Raw genomic sequence first — 23494 nt, forward strand, 5'->3', positions numbered from 1 at the left:
CGATCCTTCTGTCTGTAAACCTGTCAGTGATCTTTTTGAAACAGCTGCTTCTTAATTAGCTGAAGTAACAGTTCTTTCTGAATTGCAATATTCTCTAACTAAGAAAGTCTATCTTGTGAAAGTGTATCCCTGAGGTATGTGTTTATCCATTTGAATCATGAAAAGCTTCTTTCCATGGACGTTTAAAATTCACATTGTAGCACTTGTCAGATTTCTTAACTTCATTATTAGCAGTGATTGTTAATGATTTTGGTAGGATCTCCACAATGTAAAACATCCTTTTTATCTTCGTCTTTCCAATGAGAAAATTGGTTTCTAACAAAATACACTAAATCGTAAAAAGGATTTATATTTCTCTTAAAACTGCATGAAAGGTAACGACACAGGGAACTGAGATCAACTCCTCGAAGGCCAAGTGCAGGGGACTAACTTGGCTCAAGCAAGCTCATTAGTCGTTGAGGCCGAGCCCGAGCCCAAGAGTGGCATCAGGGTTTTCATTGAAACCAACACAGTGATGCTGGTGTGCAAGGATATGGCTTTCCCAACCAGAGCTCTGCAATTGGGGATGGTTCTGTGTGGCAAAAGCATGCTGTGTAACAGACTACAATGCACAAATATATTTATTTGACTACTAACATGATAAGGATAATTTGATAAAAACATCTTGTACATTAATATGTGGTGAAGTGTCACATGGACATGGAAGGTTTGTTTGTATGCTACTGATAAAATTTGTGAAACCTCGGAAAATATGCAAAGTAAAGGCTTTTGCATGACTTAAGTTAATGACAGTAGCACCACTGCTTCCATGCCAAGGCTTCAAATGCTGTGATGGATCTATAGCTGTTTTTGTGCTTCTAGGAGGTTTTTGGCATGGAACAGTGTTACGTTTAAAAGTGAGGGAGATTGTGGTGAATGTGCAAAAGCAAATAGGAAAAAAGCACAATAATTCTTGCAAGGTAAAATGTGCTTCTACGGTGAAGCAAACAACACAAGTGTATCAGCAACTGTGTCTACATGACTCATGAAGGATTGACGGGAAGCCAGCAGAGTTTTACTTTTTTTCCTATAGCAGAGAATAAAATTTGTCTCTGTTGTTAGTGGCGTCCCTTGCATTGCCCCACTCCATTAATATCTACCCTGATTATAAGAAATCAAACACTGTATTCATTTTACCATTCATAGTGATAAGTTCTAAAATCATTACAGAGACAATTCTGGAGCCAAATATGCTATGTAACATCACAAGATGTTCAGATTTTGGGACGAAGAATCGAAGGGCACAAGAGCTGATGATGAAACAGACTTTCAAGCGACACAACAAAAGCTGCTGAGATCAGCTGCTAATGGAGATGTGGATGGAGCGACAGCTTCCCTGAGGGAAGGAGCACTGGTCAATGCTAAATGTGGAAATTATGGTACCACGGCACTCCATATTGCCTCATTTTTTGGGCATCCAAATGTCGTGGAAGTGCTGCTCGAAAATGGGGCACAGGTTAACTTGAAGGATTCTTTAGGAAGAACTGCACTGTTCCACGCAGCATTTGCTGGGAACTCAGACTGTTTGAAGTTGTTGCTTACTGCTCTAGGAGACAGTAACATCCAAATTGATGAGTCTGTTGAGCTGGATGAAATTGTGGCACCCGATCAGATCGATGGTACTGAACCCAAACTGCTTGAAATTTTGCAATCATTAAATGACTATTCAGAGGTTAGTATGCCCAATGTTTAGTATAAAACATGGTTCCCAAACTTTCTCATTTCGTGGTGCCCTTAGTGTATCAAAATTTCGCAACACCCAAGTCAGAATGTAATGTATGCCTTTCTAACACTTGCAATGCTCAGTTAGTGTAGTTAGGTTGCTTGCCTTTTAAGTTAAAAATTGAACACGTTTCAAATTCAGAAATATTATATGTGTAAAAAGTACTAAATAAGCACATATTTGGAACAATCATGTCATTTCAGTGAAAATATTGGAACATTTTGTGGTGCTCCTGTAAGCCAGCTACAGGGCCCCAGGGTGCCATGGTGCACACTTTGGGAACCACTTGTGTAAAGAGTGGTGCAATCTTTTGAAAAAAAAAACATTTGGTAGGTTCAACCAAAAAGTTTCTTCTATATAATATTAAACCCCCCAAAAAAATGTCGCTTACATTAACGGGTGTCCACAGACCTTTTTGGATGGTTGTCAACTTGTATTGAATAGCATAATAATAATAAATAATTAATGTAAACTGGTAAAAAAAAATTCTACTTCTTATTCGTTATTATTATATCCTCAAAGAGACTGTTTCCCCCTATACACCAGATGGACGAAAATCCTGTGTTTTTCTTTATTTTGGCACATTTCTTGCCAATATCTACTAATGCACAGCTATTGTGTTTTGTTATCAACTTTTGCAAATCTCAAAAAAAAAATATTTCAAAAAGGGGGTAAAAGAAAACAACAGGTAAAGTGCTCCCCTGTGATATGCAACATGCCATGAAGGTATCCCACACTTTCTTCATCACAGCCAAAGGTGGGGGTGATGTGATCAGCACCATGCCCCTGGCTGCCTTTACCCCTCAGAGTTTCCTCCAGGTACCCACTTTATAGGATGCTGGGTGGGTGCCAGAGCTACTTGAACAGGTGGAAAAAATCCCTGTTCTCCCCCACTGGGGATAGAACCTGGGCCTCTCGCAAGGTAGTCAGATGCCCTAACAACTGAGAAGTGGGTGGGGGATTTTATTAACGAAGTTTACGTTGCGTGGCCTCTCACATAAAAATCTAATTTTCACAATTTTGAAAACTCATTGAACAATTTTTGCCTTCGATTAGCTGATAGAATATGAGGACTTTTTATGTTCTGACCAGTTCCTTCGACAGTATACTTTTTTGGCTTGGTTTATTTCTGTTATATCACCTATAGAAATAATATGCTTCTTTTTTATTTGAAATGGTCAATGCAACTTTCTAGGTGGGACTCTCACCAGTTCAACCCTCTTGCAATATCGATGTTTTCATCTATATGACCATGGATAGCATAAATACAGGAACGCTGTAAAAAAAACATTGTACATCTAACACAATGGTTACACCTTTCTTACAATCACTGTAAGAAAGGTAAAAATCTAGCTAAATTTACACATTTTTTAAAAAATGTTTTGACTGTGTTATAAACATAGCATATAAATGGCTTAGTTTCATAATTCACTACGGGAAACATTTTTTTCAACATGACAGCAATATCTGCAAAATGATAGTCACTGGACAGGAAGTATGTGAATACGTGATTTCAATAGCAGTTCACATTGTTAACAAGTATAATAATAACATGCAAATTATTGAGTGGGTGTGAGCTCTACATTGTAAAACAGAGAAATGGGAAAATCAATGGCATTTACAAAAACAAAGTTTCCTCTAATAATTCTAATCCATATTGTGTACCATACTTTACCTCTACTTGAAAGTTTGCTTTAAGTGATTTTGCAAACAGTATCATTTGCATCCAAACAACATTGGTTCCAGAAAGTATTAATTCACATGAACATGAACATGTCAATGGTAAAGATGACATTCATTTCTTATTTCATAAAAACAAAACTCTAAACAGTTATTGTAAAAGAAATTTCATAATTAATTAAATGAAAGCTTACACATGTTACTTACAAGCAATGTGTGCTCGATGGGTAACCCTACACATGTTAATGCCATAGTCAGATTCAGAGCTGCTCTGATGGCATAGTGGTCATGTCGTCGATGTGTCGTCGATGTGCCCGGTGGAGGCACAGTGGTTCGGATCTCACTTTACACTGTAGGTCCAGTCCCGATTAGCCTATGTGTGCATAAAGTGGACTTAAAACAAAAAAAAAATATTTAAAAAGTCATATTCAACCCATCTTTTTACAGGATCTCACAATTGACTTGTGTGTGTGTGATGCCTTCAGCATAGGGTGACCAGATACATACATGTAATAAAAGAGGACAGAGAATGGTAAAAAAGGAGGACAAAGTCATAAGAAAGAGGACACCACAAGAAATGGCAACTCATATGCCATTACTCATAATTACTCATCATATCATCGCTCATCCTCATCTTTGCAATTAGCCAAAAGTGGCAGAAAAGCGAATTAAAATAAACCATCAGTCAATCAAAAAGGAACTGCTCAAAGTACATGTGTTTTACAAGTCTCAGATTGTGAAGCAATGAGTTATAATAATACATACTAATGACTAGGGGTGTGACAGAACTTTTTTTGGTCAGGATGGGGAATTTTTAAATCCCGACGTTAGGGATGGGTAAAATCTGCAATTTCCTGACCAAACTGGGAAATGATAAAAATTCGCCGAAGCTGTGGAAATAGCAAATTTTACGTAATTTCCTTATTTTTTTTTTTATTTTTTATTTTTTTTAATTTCTGAAATAAAATGTAACAATTTCCAAGAAGTGTCAATACAATACAATGCAGAAAACATCAAGAATTAATCACTTTATAAAACGACCATTTTGAAGTTCAGAACTGCTCGAGATCCTCGAAATGTCTGAAAATCCTTTCCCAAAGTTGGGATTGGGATGGTATTTTTTTTTTCCGATCCCGATACTGACTTTTCTGGATCCCGCACAACACTACTAATGACAGTCGGGAAAGTGATCATGTTCAGCTCCAAGATGCTAGGTGAGCATTGATTGCTCTAATACTTAATGCACCCCAAAGGATATGGGTATCATTATGTGTGGAAACATTCTCTATGCAGAACATTTGCTACAGTCGATGCTATACTCTTTCTGAAAAAGGGAGGACATTTACCGATTTCTAAAAAATCCACCCGGATGCCGGACAGACACCTAAAAAGGAGGACATGTCCAGATAAAAGAGGACATCTGGTCACCCTACTTGAGCATGCATGCTCATAATTTCTTTAAGGTAACAGGTTTTCACAAAACCCCAAATAAAGAAATGCATCAACTTAGGAGATGTCCCAGAATGGCTTGGTTTAATTAAATATTTTTATGTTGTTGAGTCCGTTTGAAAAACCCTGTTTTTACATCAGCCAAATATTAGATGCATAAAAATATCAATGTTGGCTGTATATAGGTGTATGAATATTGGGTAAATTTATCAACTTCATCCTAAATGGACGACAGAAAAAAAATCACAAGTTATTTACAATTCTGCATTCTCAGTCATGTAAGTTTGTGGTTAAGATATGAATTACATTTGCTCTCTTCATTTACAGTTATTACCTAAACCAGACATGAAAGATACTCCCTTTCATGCAGCAATTCGACGTCAAAACATTGAATGCATGCAGCTTCTCATGATGTATGGTGCTGATGTGAACGGGCCAAGTACTAATGGATATACACCACTGGTGTTATGTGGAATTCAACCAGAAATATATGATGATCAATGGGTTCGACGGTAAGGCTCGTTTCCATAAAGGTTGTACGTGTAAACTATTGCTTTAAATGACACTGTTCGCTGGAGATAATGTGACAAATAATCATGGATGTGGAGGGCAATGGCAAAGTTTGAGTCCACTTTATGCACATGTCACTGAGACTTAAATGTCCACCATCCCACTCACCTTTATAACATAACTCTATAGAAACAATTGTTATTTGATGTCATATAAATTACGCTGACTAGTTCACCTTCTGGTAGTTAGTCTGAAAGAAAATAATGGATGCCTGAATGATAGGTAACCAAAAATAAAAATTGGTATCTCCATCTGAACTAAAGATATTCAATTGGTTCCCTCATTTGCAAAGAGATGGCATTAGTGTTCATGTGCTCAATGTCAATGAGAAGTTGCAATACACCTGGACTGAACTGAAAATTGTTTGGAGGCAGAGAGCTTGGTGGAAGAGCATGCCAAGGGCCCAGCTTTGATCCCTGCTGCACATTGCTTGTTGTTGAGTGTCATAAAATCATTTTTTTTTATGTACACAATAACATATTGTGATGGGCATATTACTCACAGCTAAATAATGAAGAACTTTAAAAAGATCTAAGATCAATTACTTACGTGTGTGAGTACGATTTGTCGATCAAGGGAAGTTATCAGGAAAGTGAACAACAAATTGGATAGGAATGTTTATGGAACAGCCTATATATGCATGGATAATTGGAATAAACTTAATACAGATGACGGCAATTTGAAAGATGGATGGATTGCATTTTTCAAAAAAATGGGATAAAGCTGTGAATAATGATGCCAAGTTGGGTTTCTATGTTATGTTCGAGGTCAGGAGAGCCGCTTTGGCAGAAATTGAGTTCACCTTGGACTGGTGATGCACGAGTTTCATGAGGGGAAAAGTAAGGAGGGGAAGTTTGCTTCCTTCTCCGTGTTGAGCACACGCTGCACATTCGCTTCTCCCAAGCACTGGCCGGGTGGCTTCTAACAGCCACTTCGGATGTTTCTTTTATGAGGTTTTAGATTGTGATATGCATGGTTTTAGATTTGTGTGTGGACAGAATGACTGTTTTTATAGCTACAATGCAGGTTCTTCAATATGTGTTTTTTACCATAACCTTTAACCTGTATCCTCAACTAAGACTTTCTTAACATGACACCACGTTTGGTGCCTAAGAACATGCATTAACCTGTAGAAGGAGGCAGTCTTGAACTCCCAAACGTTGTTTTAATCGACAAATCGTACTCACACACGTAAGTAATTGATATTAGATCTTTTTAAAGTTCTTCATTATTTATGTACACAAGCTTTGATTTCCTGAATTGGCACATATTCACAATCTTTTTTTTTATCAAACCATGTATCTGATATTTGCTACAAGTAACAATGGAAGAAATAAATGCTTGTTTATGCAACAAACTGTTTATTTGAGATTAGTTTTAAGTCCACTTTTATGCACAGATAGGCTAATTGGGACTGGACCTACAGTTTGAAGTTCGATCTGATCCACTATGTGCCTCCACCAGGTATTGAACCTGGACTCCTTGATTACAATCGAAGACGCCTTAACAAACTGTTTATGACTTTTTTATGAACTATACAGGGTGTCATTTTAATGGCGCCCACAGACCACAGAAATGTGTAGAGGATAACAAAACAAACAACTTTTCTCTGTAACATTTTTATCGTTGGTGCACAGTTTCGGCACTACAGTTGTTAAAAAAAGCCTGTTTTGCTGCCTGAATGCTGGACACCCAACACAACATGTCCTGATACATGTGTTGTTTCATTGTGGTCTTGATAACGGAAGCATCCAAGGTTCACTTTGTTACATTATGGCTAAAACAAGTACAATAACAGTAACAACCTAAAGATGAATCAGCAAAGAATATACTACCATGCTCACAGTTGCCAATTATTACATGTGCATCTGGTACATAGATAAACACTTATATCCCTCTATTTTCAACAATTTTTGTCCTTTGTCTCATAATGCCCTGAATATTACATTACGGTTATCTGTTACTTAACTTTGGAACTCTGAGTTCTTTCATTTTTTTATATTGTCAACTGTTCATTGTGTCACAGACAACCAGTATCAGAAGGACTAGTGGATCGACTAATCTGTAGATGTCAACTTATCAACCAGAGTTGCAAATAATCCATTTTGTGATTGTGGTAAATCAAGAAGTGATGCTCATCACATATTTGGAATGTTCTATTCATGCACAGAAAATAACATTTTATACAGAGCAAAATCAAAAATCAATGTACCTATTCTTATACATTTGACTTCATTGTTATATGCACCAGTGAAACCCCAATTTTACGTTTCCTGATTTTACATTTTCCCGCATTATACATTCAATTCTCATGGTCCCGGATTTTACATTTTCCCGCATTTTCAGTTCTTTCAACTTGGTCCCCTGAAAAACGTAACATCGAGGTTTCACTGTAGATACATTATACTTGCTTTCTTGAGACAAGCTAATAAAAATTGTAATTTTTAGGTGATGTGCTAGTGAATGTGGTCATTTGTAAACAGCTATTTAAGAAATCTTAAATTAGTTTTTACACTACATACAGTTGGTGTACTGAATTGCAGTCATTCTATTTTGTTTTTAACTTTAATACACCTTTCTCAACAAAAAGCGTAAACAATCTAGAGGAAAATGCAGTCTTACAGTTTATGTTGTGTTGCATAAAAGTATCATTTCTTTTTTTTATCATTTTGAAAACATGGAATGATATATTCCTTGGATAACATGGTAGAAAATTAAAACACAATTTAGTTCCTGAACTTTTCATTCAGGTTTCGATCTAATGCAGTTCTCACTTCAGTTACTCTGCTCAAACTTTATTTCTGATATTAAGAAAAAAATAATAATTATAATAACGGCCATTCTGTTTATTATAATTGAAATGAACAATGTCAATTTACAGGGGGGGGGGGGTAGAAACTCTCCTCCCATGGTTTACAGTGAATAAAATGTAGTATGTATTTCAGAATAAAAGGAAAAACTTGAATGAAAGTGAAATTTTAAATTGCAAATAAACATAGGCATGCACAGACCCTCTGATTAGGGAAAGGGGGAGAGGGCAAAATCCTAGTTTCATTGTATTTATGGGTATATATATGCCTCTATGTTATAGACCATAACTAATAAATAAATTGTCTCTGAAATATGCCACGCTCCATTTCTCCAACAACTGTGTTCATGCATTTAAGACAAAACTGTTTAGCAGCAAGAGTCTGAAGTACTTAGTAGTTATAACTTCTCTCTCTGGTAATTTACAAAGCATAAAAAATAAAAATAAAAATAAAAAATAAAAGCAAAACGAGCAAGAAAACTTTTTAGATCGAAATTTTTGCAAACTGAAAACAATATTGATTTAATATGGCACAAAAAAATTCATGGAGCGCCATGGCATTCTCTTTTACAATTTTTTTCATTTAGATCGTTCACCACCCAGGGCCAACTCTCACCGGCCCCTAGCTCTCAACGTGACAAGACTGTAAGAAAAGCAGATATTTCGAGGAAGAAAATTTTACGAAATGTATTATTATTTGTATATTGAAAAGGGCAATTTCCCTTTGTGCCACCCTGCAGGTGCTCTTGGCCATCTGAAAGAAATAATGCACGAAAGACGTGAAAACTAATTCTATCTTGAGGATCCTTTTGTCCTGCTACTATTAGATACTACTACTCCTGCTTCTTTAACCTCAATGTTTGCCCCCTAGAATTCATCTCTCTCCCAGGTTGGAGAGGGGCAATGGCCATTGCCCCCCTGCACCTCCTTCCCCCGTAGTTGCTTTGAACTTTAATCGGTTTGAAAATACTTTATTTTCTATAAGAGTAAAATATCGTTTCATTAGGGCAATAAGATTCCTCTACACTAAATTTCTACGTGAAAGTACGAGTATAATAATGTAGGGACATGGACGTCCGGAAGGGACACCTGCCCTTTAGAAATCGAATGTCAACTTAAAAGTATATATTTCACATGTATAATTTGATTTCAATCATAGTAATTTTCATAAATGCGATAATTTCAAATTCAAGTGCTTTCTTTGAAGGGGCAATATACCCCATGGAAAATTATCTTCCTTGACTCTCCGTTGAAAAAATCTGTGGACGTCCATGATTATGGAGAGCAATTGCCCCCTCTTGCTCCCCCTGTGTGCATGCCTATGCAAATAAATTACATTTGGACTGAGAGACAAAATCCGATGTAACCATTTCCTTTTAAATACTTGTTTTCTCACCATTTCTTGTATCGCTGATTTATTTCCAGTTGGATCCAGCATTCCCTCACATTGTTTTAAGGTACATACGAGGGTCACTATTTATATTTTGAGCCTAACAATGAAAAAACAGGAATTTGGCATTGAAAACTGCTTTATTGCTTTTCAAAGTATTCTCCTTTATGGTCAATACACTTTTGCATTCGTTCGAACCATTTGTCAAAGCAGTTTTTCCAATCTTCTTCAGACACCTCCATAATATGGTTTTTGAACGCATCAACAGCGTCTTCCGCCGATGAAAATCGTTGTCCATGCAATTTATTCTTGACATTCAGGAACAAGAAGAAGTCATTGGGTGCCAAATCAGGACTGTATGGCGGATGACCCATCAATTCGATTTTTTGACTGGTCATAAAGTCGGTTGTTAGACGAGATGTGTGACAGCTGGCATTGTCTTGATGAAGAATGATCCGACAGCGTTTGTTTGTTTTCCGTATTTGACCAAAGACCTCTGGCAAACAAATTGTTGTGTACCATTCAGAGTTGACCGTTTTACGTTCCTCTAAAGGCACAGTTGCCACATGACCAGTTTTCCCAAAAAAACAGGTGCGAACAACTTTTGTTGGATTGGGTTCATCTTGAAACACCCATTCAGTCGACTGCTGTTTACGTTCTGGCTCATATGCATATATCCATGATTCGTCACCTGTTACAATCTTATATACACCTTTTGAAGCACCATGATTGTATTTATTGAGCATTTGTTTGCACCAATTGACGCGAGCGTCTTTTTGAGTTTTTGTCAAATTGTGTGGGATCCAACGAGAACATACCTTTCTCACAGCTAAATGATCATGTAATATTTTATATATGTTGGTGGAAATAATGCCTATGGTTGCCTCAATCTCACAGTATGAAACATGACGATCTTGCAGTATTAGGTTTTGCACAGCATCAATGTTTTCTTGAACAACAACTGATTTTGGACGACCTTCGCGAATCTCGTCGGTGAGCGAATGGCGGCCACGATTAAATTCGTTATACCAGCATTTCACAGTGGCAGAGGATGGGGCTTCATCGCCAAATGTGGAAGTAAGTTGATCGATGCACTCTTGTCTTGATAATCCACATCGAAAATCGTAAAAAATCATCACACGATAATGTTCACGAGTTAATTCCATTTTATTGTTGTCGTGCAATCTCCAAGGCAACATAAACAACACAAATGAAGCTATTGACAAAACATTTGAAGTACGTTATGGTCAATAATGCCAGACGATTCCGTGCAAACGTCAAATTGCGCCTAACTTCAATCAGTGTTGCCAAGGCTCAAAATATAAATAGTGACCCTCGTAATGTGGCTGGTTGTAGCTATGTCATTTTTCACAGAATACGTGTGTTCCTGGTATGCACTGCTTCAAGCAGGAACTGACGTCACAGATGCAATCAAATGTTGTGTTGGGTTGCCAGCATTCAGGCAGCAAAATGGGCTTTTTTAAATGATTGTAGTGCCCAAATGATGCACCAACAATAAAAATGTTACTGAGAAAAGTAGTTTATTTTGATGACCTCTACAGGTTTCTATGGTCTCTGGGAACCATTAAAATAACACCCTATATATTTATAAACTGATTATTTTATAACAGGTCAATGCTTCACAAAGTCCTTGTATACATCATCAGACCCAATGGACTAGGAAGAAGCACACTTGTATATTACACAGTTTGTTGAATTTCTTCCATCTTGATCATTTTGGAACTAGTGACAGTAGAAAACCACTATGAGTAATTCATTATTGATGCATTATTTTTATGCCTATGAAAACCAAGATCCCAGTTTGGCTTGACCACCATATATAAACAAAACTTAGTGAAATGGTATAAATGTTTATTTTTGAATACCTACAATATGTATCTCCATGTATACAATTAAACCCTGATCTTACTTTCCCAAATTTTACATTTTTCCACATGGTAAGTTCTTTAGCCTCGGTTCTCTGCAAACTTATAATCAGGGAACGGATTTATGTAAATACATATCTTCATATAATGTCAAAATCAATGTGGTTTTGCATTACCTTTGCAAATTGTGGTATGTAAGCTCGAAAAATTATAATTTTGTTTGCCATATTTTTACTTACATTAGCTTTTAGCACATATTTAAGTTATTTTTACATATAATCTAAATATTTTCAAAGATTTTTCAACATATATTCCATATTCATGCTGTTGCTACATTCCCGCCCCCTTGTTTTAGGTACCAAAGGTTATCAGTTCCCTCTATTCTGCTTGCTTGCTTGGTTGCTTTATCGTGGCTCACACCACCTATCCTTTGCAGTTTCTAGCCATCGGGACTTTATTTGATCCGACTTCTTCTTGTCTCCTGTCATTATTCCTTATGGCACCTGCGCAGTACACTTTCACTTTCACTCGTGATTTTCACTATGGGAGGGTATCCTGTAAGGTATGTTACACTGTGATCTTCCTTATTGTTTTTGTTTACTTTGAGATGCTGTGTTTTCGTGCAAAGCTATATAGCATCCACATGATGGGAGCTCGAGGCTGACTTATCAGGGTTGGAATTGACACCGGAAATGGAACAGCTAGTCGAAGTAGGGTTTGATACAACTGTTCCCGATGGGCTTGTCGTAAGGGACATTGGAAAAACAGATGAGTTATTGTTTGGCTGTGTTCTCCGCATTGACAGGAAGATATAGGTAACGCATTTATTCTTGCCAAATGTTGATTCACCAGAACGTAACCCGTGCGCATTCTCAAGGTGAACACAATCACGACCCGAGGCATTTTCAAAGATTGATACCAAGGTTGTTTTGTACCGATGTGCATGTTCCACTTATAGGTGGTTGTGTTTTGTAATTCGTGTGCACACCATTCATCCCATTCGTGTTGGATTTTCATTTTTACGCGAGGGAGCAAGTCTGTGTAAGGCAAGCGTAAGGGGGTTACGTGTTCGAGTGTCCGAGCTTGCTTTGCGTAGATGTCTACGAAGTCGTGAGATTTGTTTTGATTGGAATGTGCCTTGATGTAGGTAAAGGTCACTTCTTGCCCCCGTTTTCAGAGCCGTAACGCTGCACTTGGAATAAGATAAGGGAAAATCGTAAGTTTATAGGCTGCAGTGCCTGCTCTTGACAACGTTTGGAGCACGCTCAAGGCGTCGGTCAGTATAAGACATTGTGGAAGGCCCGACGCGAGGATATGAAGTAATGCTCTATATATTGCATAGCATTCCGCCGAAAAAATTGACGCGTAGGGAGGTAATTTAAATTGTCTAATTATGTTCTGGGACGGGATATAAAATGCAGAACCTACTGCGGTATCGTCTTTTGATCCATCCGTGTATATTAATGTCGACTCCGGCCATCTTTCTTGATATTTTCCATGTTCACCACGGTCGACGTAATGGATATCTAGATTTGGCTCTATGGGGATATTTAATTGGTATATGAGTGGGTGGTCGTGGGTAAATGACAGCCGATAGGCCTCTGTGTCTATGAAATAGCAGTATAAGAAATAATATCGGGGGGTTGAGTGATCTATACGCTTTATTATCTCCCATTGTCTTTGGATGGCAAATTCTCTATTGAAAGGGTGGGGGTGTATAGCCCATGTTTTGAGTATAAATTGTACCGTGAGTTTTTTCGTCTGTGAGTAAGTGATTGTTCATTACTCTCGAGATAGACACTTACGTTTGGGCTGGAAGGCATTAGGCCGAGGCACGTTCGTAAAGCCTGTCATTGTAAGATATCTAACGAGTTCAGGGTTTTTGTGTTTGCCCCACCGTATACTGGGGCTGCGTAATCGTATAATGATCTAAAGCAATTTTTATAAAATAAGAGCATAATGTATGGATGACTCCCCCACTTAGTGGTGGATATGCTTCGTAATATGTTAATATTTTTTTTTCCTTTTACTTTGAGGTATTCAATGTGGGGTCTCCACGTTAGTTTACTGTCAAAAAAACTCCGAGATATTTAAAGGAGTCTACAAGAGGTATATTTTGGATACTTGGTATATTGTTTGGATAAGTTAAAGGTTGTCGGTGATTGAAAATTAGGATTTTTGATTTGGAGGGTGAGAAGGTTAGTCCTATACTCCAGAGGTTGTCCCGAAGTACTGTAATAGCCCTTTTTAGAGCAAGTATGCCTTGAGTGGCATCAGAAGTTTGTTTATAACAACATAAATCATCGGTGTATTCTAATACTTTAAAGTCAGCGAGATCTAATTGGTGGATGTGGTGGGTATATATATTGAATAGTAGGGGGCTGAGGGGGGACCCCTGTGGTATTCCGGTTCATACTTTTCTGGCCCCATCCACTCGATCATCGAACCAAAATACAAGATTTCATTCATTATATAAATTCCAGATAATATTAGCAACGGAAGGGTGTATTGATAATTTGTCTAATACATTGCATAGTATTGGGATGTAAACCGAATCATAGGCTTTCTCAATGTCTGTAAACAGGCTAAAACAATAGTCCTTAGTTATCTGACTATTTTGTATTGCTACTGTGAGAGTGGATACGGCATCTTGGTTGCCATGATTGAGCCTGAATCCCATTTGTGTTGGGGGGAAAAATTGTTGCTTTTCCAGGGCCCAGTTTATTCGATGTTGTAATGTTTTTTCAAAATGTTTGGTGAGTACCGGAATTAATACTATTAATACGATTGTGCGTTGTTGCGAGGTTTGGATGGTTTGAGGATAGGAATTACGATATGATTGTTCTAGGTTATGGGGATAATACCGGTGCGATATATTTCATTGTAAATTTGTACAATGAGGTGGATACCTTTGTCCGGCAAGTGGTGAAGTACGTCATATGTAATGCCGTCATATCCTGGTGCGGTATTTTTGAGGGAGTCCAAGGTTACCGCGGGAAAGTCATCTGTGAATGTTGCGTTTAATCTTTCGTCGTGTTTATAACCTGAGCTAACAGAGGGGGGTGTTAATAAAGATATGAAGTCCTTTTCCCAGGTTCGGTCTAGCGTTTTCACCTTACTTTGGGTGGGTTTGCAAATGGAGTTAAATTTGTGCCAAATGGAGATTATGCTATCACTGCGATCTAATGTATTGCAAAAGTTTTGCCATGCTGCTCTCTTCGCCTGGAGGTAAGTTTTTTTTGCTTTCGCTTGTAGGCGTTTTAGTTCAATCAAATTTTCTCGGAGGTGGTGTCGTTCATATTTTCCGAGTTGTTGTCATTTTCTGATTTTAATGGTTTCGCAATCTCTCGTCCACCAACTTATGGATGGATATCTGGCCGGGATACTAAAGCGGGTACGAGGAGCACTGTGGTCCATAGCGACCGTAATCATTTCGATGAGATTGGAGTAAAGTAGGTTGATATTTCGGAATGATAGAATTGGCATGTATATCCGTGAGAACGTGGCTTTGAACGCATCCCAGTTATTGGAGGCTTAATTCCATCGCCGTACTGGGGGTGTCTGGCTGTTAGCCAAGCCTGGGGGTCGGAGATTGTGACGACGTCTGATTAAGAGAATGGGTGTGTGATCGCTGCCCCGTAAGTGAGCGTCTTTATGCCATGCAAACTGAGGGAATATTTCCGGAGACGTTATCGTCAGGTCTATGCAGGATGGGTTATTTCCGTTGAGAGGGTAATGGGTGGGGGTGTCATCGTTACAGAGAATGAGGTTATTCTCAGTGATCCATGTGTCAATTGCGTTACCTAGTCTGTCGTTATGTTTGTCCCCCCACGTTGAGTGGTGTCCATTAAATTCACCTAAAAGGGAAATAGGTCCGGGAACGTGTTGTACCATTTCTTGAAGGTCTCTCGTGCTCGTATGCGTTGGGAGTTAGTATTGGAAGGGATGTATATCGATATGACTGTGAATGTTCGTAGGAAGATAGAAATGCGGATAGCTACTATTTCTGCTTGGAAATTTTGTTTTAATCTTATGTCATTCGGAATCCGGACTTCTGTATGTTGAATTTTTTCGTGTACGAATATTACCATTCCCCTATTAGTTGTTGGTGTACCGTATATATTATAATGCGGAATACGATATTTTTCGCGTTTGGTACCTTTAACTTCCTGTAAACAGAGAATTATGGGTTGATATTTGGCAATTAAGTCTAGTAATTCAAGTTTTCTCGCGGAGAAGCTATTAACATTCCATTGTACTATTGTTTCCATTTCCGGTATCTATCGGAAACCTTGTTCTGTCAATGTGTGGATTCTATGATAGCCAGGAGATTAGATGTTAAAGATTGGATTTGTTTGATGAGTTGAATGCGACGATTTTTGTTTTCTGTTTCGCGCACCGCGTCCCATAAATTTGGAATCATGTCTAGGATCGAGTTGTAGATAAGATTGTGCTCTATTGGTATATGCGCTGGGGTTGAGTTATTCGAGAACACATTTGTTGGTGGCCGAACAGGATTCACTCTATCTATCTCCCTCTTACTTGTCAAAGCAGCGGGCCGGGCATTTTGTCCTATCGGTTTGGAATAATTGCTTTCTGTGTCGGAGGTGGGGCTGGAGGTCATGATTAACACTTCATCATCGTCATACCAGTTCCTGCTAGTGTACGTTTTGCGGGGTTGATGGTCGTCTTTTCTTTTTGTTTTGGATGAACGATGTCTATTGGGTCGCCTCGGCGGTTTAATGGCATCAGTAGGGGAAGTATTTTCTGATACTGGTTCTTCCCTTGTGAGCACCGTTTGCGTATGATTCAATATCTGATAGTTATTGACCGTTTATGTCGAATGGGGCAAGTCAAGTCTAGTGTTGTCCACCGAACGTTCCGACCTTGGAAGACGTAATGGGAGGAAATTAGTACCTGTGAATCTTGGGCGGAGAACTTCCTCCCTGGTGGGGCTGGGAATAAAAATCCCTTGTAGTTTGTTTTTTGCCTCGAGGTATGAAATGTTTTCTTCAGCCATTTTGTTTTGTATGGCTGATTCAAGTCTACGTCGGGGGCAATTTTTTGATAAAGACGAATGGGGTTCTTTGCAGTTAATACACGAGGGTGAACTGTCGCACTGGTCTTCATGTTTATCTTTGGCACAATTGGCACACACGGGTTTCGAACGGCACTGTTTGTGGTGGTGAGAATAATGCCAACATTGGGAACATTGCAAAACTGCTCTTGTTCAAGGTGTTACTTCGTGTATTTGGCTATTAATGATGATTTTATCAGCTATTTGGTTCCTGCGGAAGGTAACACAGAAAAGTTTTGTTGGAACGAGGTCGAAAGTCCCATCTTCTCGCCAGATCTTTTTCGGCAAGCGTTTGACTGTGAGAACCCTGATGGGGCTTTCTATACCTTCCAATACGTCTTGTTCGGAGGTATCATGTTCAATACCAAATACGAGACCCTCCCTTTGAACTAATGAAAGTGGCACCCGCAATTGAACCAGCATTTCCCGATGCAAAGCAGTCTGCAGCATGAAATTATTAGCAGCCCTTGCTGTTTTAAATGTTACCCGGACCCGATTGATACCACATTGTTCTACCAAGTTCACGGTCACATTTTTTTTCCTGAGAATGTTTCCGACGCTACCTGCAGCAAGTCTTTTCGCGTTTTTCTCAATGCCGTCCAGGAGGACGACATATGGTCCCGTCATGTCTTTGTCGTACTACTATTCAGGAAGAGTGGGTTGAATTTCGGAAACAGTGTCTCCGCGGGGGACTTTGTCGGGCTGGATCGATTCCTCCATTTCATCCCGGTGGCGTTTTTGGGTGTTTTTGTCCACACTTATCTGAGAGGGTGTTATGTGGTTAGTCGTGGGTGGCGATGAGAGTTGATCTATTGTGTCCATGTCGGTGTCCGGGGATTCGTTCCCATCCATGGCCGTTCGGGTTGGCTACCCGGTTGAAGGTATGCGTATCACTGTTCTATTAAACCACGTGGTATGTGTTCCTATACAATACCTGTTCACTACACTATCACTTGGTAGCAAAATCGCGAGAGCTAGTTGAACGTGTAATCACTGCGCGAGGATCTTCGTACGTACGTCTTGATCCTGTCAAGGTTCCAGTTGAACTCCCATTCCCTCTATTCTGTTTGTTTTGTATTCTATGTTCATTTTAAATCTTGACAATATACAATCCACATATTATTCTAACAATATTGTGAACAATCGCAAATCAAAGCTCAAACATTCACGGTGATATAAATTGCATGTTTTAAATATACTCTCATTATAATGAAGTATACTTCATGCGATACTGAATGCAGTTTCACTAACTCTGTAGCCTTCTTAAACCTGAAGGTTTATGGCTGCAGCAACACAAGCCTTCCATCTGTCCCTATCCTGGTCAAGATCAATCCAATCTTTTCCATCCTTATCGATTTCCTTTAGGTCCATCTCAATGTTATCCCTCCATTTCCATCCTGGTCTTCCTACAGGTCTCTTACCATCAGGTTTTCGAACAAGAATTCTGTGAACTTCTCTATCCTCCCCCCTTCGTGTCACATGGTCTGCCTACTTAACTCTTCTTAATTTAATTATTCTAATAATATCTGGATAATATAGTAGTTTCAGCAACACCATACATAGAGTCAGCATCATAAGCAGCAACTTCGTATTCAATATCTTCTCCATCTTCTGAACCACTGTCTCATCCTTATAGTCATGAATTACTGTCTTCAAATGTAACTATGAATATTGTTTCCATTCAGACTGGAATGCAGTTTCAGTCAATATAAATCTTATTTATTTAGGATTTCCCCCCAAAAATAAACTTTTTTGTATCGCTGTCAGGAAAGTCTTCATCACCATTAGTTCGTATTACCGGCTGGTAACACAATTTGCAAACCTTCAAAATAATCTACCCTCCAAAGTGAAATCACAAATAAGCCAGTGAGTGGCATCTCCCCTAAAAGCAAGATGCCTAATTCAAGCACTCTATTTAGGGAGATTATGTTTGTGTGTATTAAATATATATTAGGGATGTGCCGATATTAAATTTTGGCCAATACCGATAAAGTACCGATATAAAATCTACCGATACCGATAACCGATATTCTACCGATCCGATATAAAATTAGAAATGGTCCTTGAAGAACCTGAAAGGGTCATTGACCTCCTTAATAAATGTGTGTTTCAAGGTGACTGCGGTGCAAAAGAAATTTCATATTTAGACATTTACTTTTTTTAGAAAGTAGGGTATGTAGATTATCTATAAAAACTATAACAAAATGGCAGAATTTTGCACTAAATTATCAGATATTTATTGATATATCGGACCGGTTAAATAATTGGTAATTTTACCGATAAACTGATACACCGATATGCCTATATCAGCTGATACCGATAGAGTACTGATTAATCGGTCCCATCCCTAATATATATATATATAATGTCATAGCAGATGAAGCGAACATTGAATATAGAAAACAAATTTTTAGCCAATTTGTCTCAAGAAAATAACATTGAGCATGCATTTATTCTCTTTTATTTATACAATATCTTGTATCTCATACTATCTATTGTATTTTATATTATATTATGCCTATAATCTTATAGATGTATTCTAAATGTACATGTACAATGTGACAATTCCAAACTTTTGTAAAGTTGAATGGATTCTAATAAATAAATCAATCAATCTTCTGCACTTCTAATAATCCTTTGCTTTGATAATTTATTCTGATTTTTCTTCATGATTGCAGGTATGAAGAATTAGTGAATATCTTGATAAGAAGCAAAGCAAAAGTAAATGACTACAGCAACATAAAGCTTGTTTCACCACTCTTCATGAGCATCCGGAACAAAGCAGCAAATGCTACACGTTACCTTTTGAATGCTGGTGCAGATGTCAGTCACTTAGGTCCTGGAGGAGAAACAGTCTTGCATGTAGCTGTGACTGCAGAAAATCCATCCATCCTGCAGATGCTTCTCGAGAACAGTTTGTGCCGACACTTCGTTAATAAGTTTGATGCGAATTCCACAACGCCTGTGCATCTTGCTGCTGAATCTGGAGATGAGATAATCCTAAAACTATTGCTGATGCATAATGGCGACCTTTCTATTGCAAGAAATAATAGGGAAACTGGTATCAGCCTATTGTTTAAGAACTTTCAAAGGCCAGACAGGCTACTCATTGATGCAATGGATGCCTTCATTATGTACGACAGCAACACAAAAAACAGCTTAGAGTTCAAAGTTAAACTCAATTTCAATATGATAGCTCCTAACCATGCAAGCCCAACACATTTCATGTTGAACGTACTATGTTACAAAAGGTCTGAAAAACTGTTACTGTATATATTTCAGCACCCACTTTTGGCCATATTTGTGCATTTCAAGTGGCAAAAGTACAAGTACTTTTTCTATCTTCATTTTTTTTTATACACAGTATATGTCCTGTCTTTCTCGGGATATGTTTTTCTTGAGTTTTACGACTTTGATGGTGATATGACAAATCATACGCATGAAATCAAGCTTGAAAAGGACACACTTATAAAAGCATCAAATATATGTCGTCTAACCATCCAATTTTTAGTCCTTTTTGTTGGATTGTATATTAGTTTACTTATTATCATTGTTCCAAAGTTGCACCAAGGAGAATATGAATACTGGTTGCTTCTAATAGGGTTGTCATTTTCAACATATGTTATTCAGCAAGATTTCAGGGAGAATACAGAAGGTTTGGTTGTCCACCTATCAAGCATTTCAGTACTTTTGGCGTGGATCGAAATAATGCTGCTCATGGGCCGTTTTAGCTTCCTCGGTCATTACGGGCTCATTTTCTCAAAGGTGTTGGCAGGTGTACTGAAGGTGAGCGGTGCTTTCTCTTGCCTACTGATTGGATTTGCATTTAGCTTCTTTGTGCTTTTCGCCGATGAAGAAAGCTTCAAAGATCCATATCACGCTTTTGTCGAAACTGTTGTCATGGCTATAGGAGAGTATGAGTATGAGAGATTATTCCAGAATAAACGGAACCACATACGAATTAGCACTCGAATTATCTTCATTGCATTCATTTTATTAGTATCTATCGCTTTGATGAATCTTATGATTGGAATGGCAGTCGTGGATGTACAAGAATTGGAAGAGTTGACTCACATAGACACAATCGTTAAGAAGGCCACTTTTATAACCGGCGTGGAAGAAATCGGTTACAAAATTAAATGCCTCTGTCCTGGATTTTTAAGGAGAATAATGACATGTATGCAGGTTCCAAATGAAATTGTTACCTACCCTACATTGGCAGAAAAAGGCATGGAAAAGATCACGAAAAGAACGAATCCCTCCTCAGATTTGCCTCCAATTACCACACTGCCGTATGACTTAAAAATGTCTGTGGTCAAAATTATCGATAGCATCAAGCTGGAGGAAAGAGTAAGGCTTTCTCCTTCATTCCTCGAACTGACAAAGATTGCTGATTTTGGAAAGTACAAAAAATTAGATACTTTAACGCAACTTCTCTCCACTGCTGAGCTAGTTTACACCATAGATCAACTGCCATATGCGGTGCTTGTTATCACTCAAGATTTAGAAGCCATCATACAGCTTTTAAAAAAGACAAAAAGCCTAACTGAAAGCAAAACTCATGTTAATATCTTGAAAAGGGCAAGGTCAAATGACAATGAACTATGTAGGAGGATAAATGTAGTTTTAACCGAACTGGGGTGGTCAAGAGAGATGATTCCTAATCTAGAGAAACAAGAAGACACCTATTATTCATTATGATGTGAATTTGTACTGTATTTTCTTGTGGTAATATATAAAATTGCTTAGTCATTACTATTACTTTTAATATTAATTGGTTTCAGCCACAAGGTAGCCAGTTAGAAAATGGACCAATGGTATCTGTTGTAAAAATAGTGTCTGCTGGGGACTATGAAAACTTTGTATCTGCATAAATTTTGTCCACATACATGAAAAATTAGCTTCACCAAGACTTCATTCTAAACAGCACCCATAAAACATTTATAAAACCTATGTGTGCTTGAATTCACTATTAAACATACACATCTTATGTACAGTACTTTACACACACATTAATGATTTAATGTGATTGCACACATTAACAAAAGTCACTACATGACATATATGACATAGTTACCACATCTGGTACTGATACAGAATTCCTAACATGGCCTATGCCCTCCTCTACCACAACTGACACCAGTTTGGCATACAATTTGCCTGCATTAGTTGCAGCCAGGGCTGGAATTAGTGCAAAAATGGAGTTGTTGTTTTCACACAATGTGTTGTGAAAATTATGCAAGTCTTACATTTTCAGTGAGACAGAGAACAACAATCACTACTAAATGGACATTATAACAGTTGGGCTGACTCATAGATGGCGTTCCTAGAATTAAATCCATGTGATTTTTACTTAGTACTAACCTTCAAAAGATACGTGTATAAATTTCACAGCTGCCGGATAATTAGTTCGTGAGATATAGCATTGTGAGTGAAGCAGCTTTTGTTATTGTGAAAAAATGGATAAAAAAGAATTTTGTGTGTTAATAAAGCATTGCTTTTTGGCAAAAAAAAATACTGTTGAAGCCAAGGCTTGGCTTGATAAACATTATTCGGACTCTGCACCAGGAAAATCAACCGTTGAGAAGTGGTTTGCTAAATTTAAACGAGGCAAAATGAGCATTGAAGACGATGCATGCAGTGGACGCCCCAAAGAGGCTGTTACCGACGAAAACATCAAAAAAGTCCACAAAATAATTTTAAATGATCGTAAAGTGAAGTTGATTGAGATAGCTGAGACTTTAAAAATATCAAAGGAACGTGTTGGACATATTGTGCATGAATATTTGAACATGCGAAAGCTGTGTGCAAAATGGGTGCTGCGCGTGCTCACAATCGATCAAAAGCAACAACGTTTTGATGATTCGGAGCAATGTTTAGCGATATTCAACCGTAATAAACACGAATTTTTCCGTCGATATATTACAATGGATGAAACATGGCTCCATAACTACACTCCAGAGTCCAATCGACAGTCAGCAGAGAGGACTGCACGTGATGAACCGAATCCAAAGCATGGAAAGACGCAACAGTCGGCTGGCAAGGTTATGGCATCAGTATTCTGGGATGCACATGGTATTATATTCATCGATTACCTCAAAAAGGGCCAGACCATCAACAGCGATTATTACATAGCGTTGTTGGAGCGTTTAAAGGATGAAATCACGAAAAAACGGCCCCATTTGAAGAAGAAAAAAGTGCTGTTTCATCAAGATAATGCACCGTGTCACAAATCAATGAAAACGATGGCAAAATTATATGAATTAGACTACGAATTGCTTCCCCAGATCTGGCTCCCAGTGACTTTTTCCTGTTTGCAGACCTTAAAAGAATGCTCGCTGGAAAGAAATTTAGCACTGATGAAGAGGTAATCGCCGAAACTGAGGCCTATTTTGAGGCTAAAGAGAAATCGTACTATAAAAATGGCATCGAAAAATTGTATGACCGCTATAACCGTTGTATCGCCCTCGAAGGCAACTATATTGAATAATAAAATCGAATTTTGTCAAAAAAATATATTTTACTATGTTAGCCTACGAACTTTTCAGCCCAACTGTTATGTGCACATGCATAGGAACTTAGAATATACAGGTAAATACAAAATAATATTTAAAAAAAAAACAATTACAACAAATTTGAATATTTTGTTGATTTTTTAATGATTGGTCTTACTTACACACACTGTATTTGCACTAACTTTAACTGGAAATGCAAATGCAGAGGCTTTCAAGTTTAAAGCATGCAGTTTAATTTTGCTTTGTGTTACTGCCTAAGAGCACAATATGCATACTCTCAGACCAAACAGCTGTCAAAAGAAAGAAAAAATAGGCGAAGAAACATAAAATAGTCTAATAGAAGGAAACGCACCATG

General features: G+C 38.0%; 1 protein-coding gene across 1 annotated transcript; it reads left to right on the forward strand.

Moving 5' to 3' along the window:
- The first annotated feature begins 1249 nt into the window (after positions 1-1249).
- Positions 1250-21342, forward strand: LOC145984888 (transient receptor potential cation channel subfamily A member 1-like). The gene is made up of 3 exons (XM_083118261.1): positions 1250-1711; positions 5219-5403; positions 19302-21342. The coding sequence occupies exons 1-3, from the start codon at positions 1250-1252 to the stop codon at positions 21322-21324; spliced, it is 2670 nt and encodes an 889-aa protein (XP_082974387.1). The 3' UTR covers positions 21325-21342.
- Positions 21343-23494: the final 2152 nt, after the last annotated feature.

Source organism: Lepisma saccharinum, chromosome 3 (assembly GCF_977018435.1).
Source record: "Lepisma saccharinum chromosome 3, izLepSacc3.1, whole genome shotgun sequence".
In the NCBI taxonomy this organism is placed as follows: domain Eukaryota; kingdom Metazoa; phylum Arthropoda; class Insecta; order Zygentoma; family Lepismatidae; genus Lepisma; species Lepisma saccharinum.

Excerpts from the sequence above, each read along its gene's own strand:
- LOC145984888 (XM_083118261.1), top strand. The coding sequence starts at position 1,250 with ATGTTCAGATTTTGGGACGAAGAATCGAAGGGCACAAGAGCTGATGAT. Across the intron at positions 1,712-5,218 it reads CATTAAATGACTATTCAGAG|TTATTACCTAAACCAGACAT; the intron begins GTTAGTATGCCC and ends CTTCATTTACAG. Across the intron at positions 5,404-19,301 it reads GATGATCAATGGGTTCGACG|GTATGAAGAATTAGTGAATA; the intron begins GTAAGGCTCGTT and ends TCATGATTGCAG.